The sequence below is a fragment of the Helianthus annuus genome, chromosome 3 (genome assembly GCF_002127325.2).
Source record: "Helianthus annuus cultivar XRQ/B chromosome 3, HanXRQr2.0-SUNRISE, whole genome shotgun sequence".
NCBI classification, from domain to species: domain Eukaryota; kingdom Viridiplantae; phylum Streptophyta; class Magnoliopsida; order Asterales; family Asteraceae; genus Helianthus; species Helianthus annuus.
Genome location: NC_035435.2, coordinates 126,512,478 through 126,517,252, shown reverse-complemented (window position 1 = coordinate 126,517,252; position 4,775 = coordinate 126,512,478). Strand labels below are relative to the sequence as shown.

General features: G+C 37.6%; 1 protein-coding gene across 1 annotated transcript; it reads right to left on the bottom strand.

The window, feature by feature from the left end:
* Positions 1 to 1,357: 1,357 nt before the first annotated feature.
* On the bottom strand, positions 1,358 to 3,504 carry LOC110911359 (peptide-N4-(N-acetyl-beta-glucosaminyl)asparagine amidase A). The gene has a single exon (XM_022155966.2). The coding sequence runs from the start codon at positions 3,395 to 3,397 to the stop codon at positions 1,667 to 1,669; it is 1,731 nt and encodes a 576-aa protein (XP_022011658.2). The 5' UTR covers positions 3,398 to 3,504; the 3' UTR covers positions 1,358 to 1,666.
* Between the last annotated feature and the right edge of the window lie 1,271 nt (positions 3,505 to 4,775).

Genomic DNA, 4,775 nt, shown 5'->3' with positions numbered 1-4,775 from the left:
TATGTTCCCCTCCATCCCCACCTTCACGTAAGATTTCTACCTCGTAAGGCCATGCTTAGTGGTCCGTGATATACCGCCCAAATCAAACATGGCGCCTCATAGCGCCGCCCAACATCATTACAGGGGGCGCTATAGGTGTTTAAAATTGTGCTCCCGTTATCCTCTTCGCGGCGTGAGGGGGGATTGTTTTAAAAAAATCCAACAGTTACCACTCACACATATATATATACATACATATATAAAGCCCCGTACATATATAACCCCATTACACCCTCTTGTAATATAAAGCCCCTCTCTTACGCGTTTCGCCACTTATCACATAACGTCCCCTCAGAGGCTTTATGGCTACACATAGACTAATACTTCAAAACCTTCTTTATTTCGCATAATGAACGGGACATCCATCCCCTCCACACGCTCCCTCTCTCCCACACTAGGGGCGTGGTGTTCCATATGATCCCTACCTACCTCCATGTCACCACTCACCACCACCGTACTTTCATGTTTAACACAACATAATAAAAGTTTATTCTGCCTCGATAAAATCTATAAATTAGCTTCACCTCCAAATATTCAATCCAAATTGAAATTTTAAGTTGAAATGAACTTAATCAAGTGGATGGATGCAATGTTGATCATTTTAGTATGATTGGATCTACTTATGACCAAATGGAAATAAGAATAAATATCGATGCAATTTGCATTTTCATTCTTGTTATTCTCTTTGAATTATCAGATCGAATTTTCATGAGTACCAATGAAATATTTCAATCTGAAAGCGATCTCAACGTGATTCAGAGAGACGTCCATGCCTATACAAGCTTTAAAACTACATTCAACGTGCCAACATCTTACTGGTGAGACCAATATTCCTATATTGAAACTTGAAAGAAAGCAATGAAACAGACTTTTTTCGGATGCAACACAAAAAATCAAAGCTTTTCCAAATGTCAACTTCTTCCAAGATATAATCAACAAAATTTCACATCAGATCTTTCCTTTTGTGTTCCTAAAAACTGAAAGTTTCAATATTGTATAAAAGGGAGATCAAATAACTAATTCTACTATGTGGGTGTTTGGATGTGCATTTCGATAATGTATTTCGGGTCAATCCAATCTAAAATTACTCCTTTTACCCAATCATGAGTTGACCTGTTACCCTATCCGCCTATTTGCCAACTCTAATCTTGATAATGATCTTGATAATGTATTCAACTCAACGATAAAGCTGATTACTCGTCAACTTTTCACAAAATACTCATAAATATAACTCGTAAACAATATAAAGCAAAGGCATTGATTCAATTGTAAAAGAAAAACAAAATCCCTATAAAAGAATTCAAAAGAACTGAAAAACTGGAATGGTAAATAATATTTGTCTGCGTTGAATAACCGGAAACCAGATCTCTGTATATAGAGCTGTTAGAATGACAAAGATGGTGATAAAGCTAATCAACTAAATGAACGTAAAGATAAACGCTAAATCAAATAATGAGAGTAATAATAACAAGGATAGATGATAAACTCGGTTAAAACCTTCCATAAAACACCTAAAGATGGAAAACACTGAGACCGTTTAAATTGTGTGATGATCTTGGGCAGGGAAAGGCAAGTGTTTACTACTTACTCATCACAAAATAGATGAATTGAATCTTAAATTGTTACTTTAACCGCACGTATGGCCTTCTTTGTCGTAAATAATCGTGTAATTCGAGCTGCTTATGTCCCTAAAATAGCAGAACTTATTGTCACCATAATTATACATCTGTTGTGTACTCCCCAATCCACTCACCACCAAATTTCCCTTCACAAGCATTGATCCCTGACCCTTTTGTATGTTTTCAAGCACACTTGATGATGAATTAGAACCCGAATTAACGATCTTTTTCTCGTTAAAACCCAAAGTAATATCCGCCAGCTGAGCAAAACTTCCATTTCCTTTGTCCTCTGTATCCGAGTTTATGTAAAACGAAAACGATTTTAAAGATTGTTTTAAGTGAACAGAAGACGCCTTCTTGGTAGACACGCTGTCGTTAAACTCGATTATTTGATCAACAATTTGTAAACCTCCGTCGTTTGCCATCACCATAATATTACTGTAGTTAAACTCTTGAGTTGATTCGGTTACTATCTTACCATAAGAAGATTGTACCCACCCGGTTGACTTTATTGACCGCGTGACCTTCTTAATGAATGTTCCATTCAAACCCGTGTAGTTAGAGACCAAAGAAACATGAAGAGGTGAAACATTTTGTGTCAATATCTTTCCATTTGTCTTGTCACTCTTTTTATCTAACCATACATGTAAATTTGCATCAATGTACCAAACATTTAACGCGTTTGTGACGCTAAAACCAAACTCATGGGGTTTCCTGTTTAAAATTGTTCCTAAAAACGGGGTTATCTCGATATCATACGTAGGAAGATCAAACGATCCAATGCCAGTAATCGGTCTCCACAACAATGGGTTAACACCACCTGTATACACTACCGTAAAAGGCCAAATTGCACCAACTACACCACCATCTAAACTCACCACAACCTCCCTAAACGGCCCATTACCCGCGAAACCAGTCAAATTATTCTCCAAAATATAATCATTCGGAACATTAGTGGGCCAAAACTCATCATTTTCATGAAACGAAACGTATACTTCAAGAACAGCTTTATATGCATTTTGGGGAATCACAAACTGTTTCGACTCCACATCCGTCGAATTCTCGACTTTGAACCACAACCCATCGTTTAACGGTAAGTTTCTCGAAATGGGTATGATCAAATCAGCCCATTGATCACGCAAACCATTCGAATTAACCGGTAACTTCCTCATTTTCTTAACCTCAACAGGGTAAAAATGAATACTAACATTAACATGGTACACACCAGTATAAGTACTATCAACAAGATTCCCCAAATAAACAGCAAGTGTTTGATTAGTCCTAAGTAAAGAGTAATACCTAGTAATGTCTTTCTTCACTGTCCATTCGATCCCGGTGGGTCTGGGCTCAGCGGTGCAGCTTCGCAGCAGCTCGACTCCACCGAGCCAAACCCCGAAAATCCTGTCAAATTGTCTGCCTTTACAAGTAGCAGCCCATTCAAGAACAATCTTGTCAAAGTTACTTGATGGGCAGTTTGATGGAGGTGTGTATTGGGCCAAAACCGGAGGGCGGCCGTAGGTGTAGCCGAAATCATGAGTTAGAACATGGGTTGAACATGGTTTTGTGTTTGGGAGTTGAATTGGTTTGGTTACTTCAAAGTAAGTGGTGGGTGGTGTGTGGTGAGGGGTGGTGGTGGTGGTGGTGGTGGTGAGGTGTGGGCGGAATGTGGCGGTGGAGGTGGAGGTGAAGGGGAGGAGAGAGAGGAGGAGGGGGAGGAGAGAGAGGACGGTGGAAGCCATGAATATGGATGGTGGTTGAGAAAGTGTGAGATTGTGAGTCTTGTAGGGGCCGACAGGGGAGAAAACAATGTGTTAAGGTTGGAGTGTTGTGTTGGGGTTTCAGATTTTAGTGGGAAAAAAGCCGTTAAGATCATCAACAATGTTACTGGTGGTTTGGAAATATGCTTTTAACTGGATTATTATTATGGTTCGAATATTATTATAATCAATTAATCATTGATGATCACATATATTCAATTAATGATCACATTTTTCTTCCAACCGCAAACAACGACGTGACAACCACCGTGACGCCAGACGCTGTGGCCAAGGTCGACTACTCGACCGCTGCTAGCCCCTTGGCTCTCCCCAGATGCACAGAAACCCGACCTCCACCCGCCCGAAGGCACAACAGTGGAATAATCGGTAAAACCTTGTCTCCCATCCAAGTCGAACCGGCGCCACCCGTATTCGTTCTTCACCTGGATGCCGCAGAAAATAATAAGGAGAGTGGGAATCAAACCTGGGTCGTAAGGAACACCAATTTCTTTCTCCAACGACTCCACCACTACCAATTAATGATCACATATTCAGATGTTTTAAATATGTTTTGTTTTTCCATTTTTTATATTTCGGTTAGAGTAATCTTGAAGATATAGACTAGTAAGATCCTTACTTTCAATTGGTTGTTGAGTTATTCGGTCAATCGAATTTTTAATTTTATTGTGAATTCGAATTTGAATATGTGTTTAATTTTACTTTTGTTTAAAATACACATTACTTTTATCATTAAAAAATATTCATAACTCATAATCAAATATTTGAATTGATTTAAAAATCACAAAAACAAAATCCAAAATTTGGTCTAATCACAAAGTGATTCAAATGTTGAAAACCAAATTCGAATTAGTAATTCAGATTTAGGTTTTCCATAGTTAAAAAAAAAAAAAAAAAAAAAAAAAAAAAAAAAAAAAAAAACCCATGTATTATAGTGCCTTAAAAGTTAGAAGACATAGTACCCCTTTAAATGTGAGATCTACGATTCAAATCCTACAAAATACATGTATTGAAGTAGTTTAGAAGTAGCCACAAGTATTTAAGAATACATTACTTTACCTTAAAAAATAAATAAATAAATAAATAAATAAATAAAATAAAAAAACAAAACGTTTAGAAGCACTTTAAAGTAGGGATGAGCATTTAGTACCGAATTATTTTCGGTACCGTACCCTATGAAACATTTTCAGTACGGGTACCCATATTTGACGAATTTTGGTACAGGTACCGAGCTCATCCTTACTTTAAAGAACGGAAAGATAAGTTATTTATGAGTATATTTTAGTTTTACATACTTGTAGTCCGTGAGAGCAAGTGCTTTTTCAACCGGTGTAAAGTGTAA

Excerpts from the sequence above, each read along its gene's own strand:
- LOC110911359 (XM_022155966.2), bottom strand. The coding sequence starts at position 3,397 with ATGGCTTCCACCGTCCTCTCTCTCCTCCCCCTCCTCCTCTCTCTCCTC.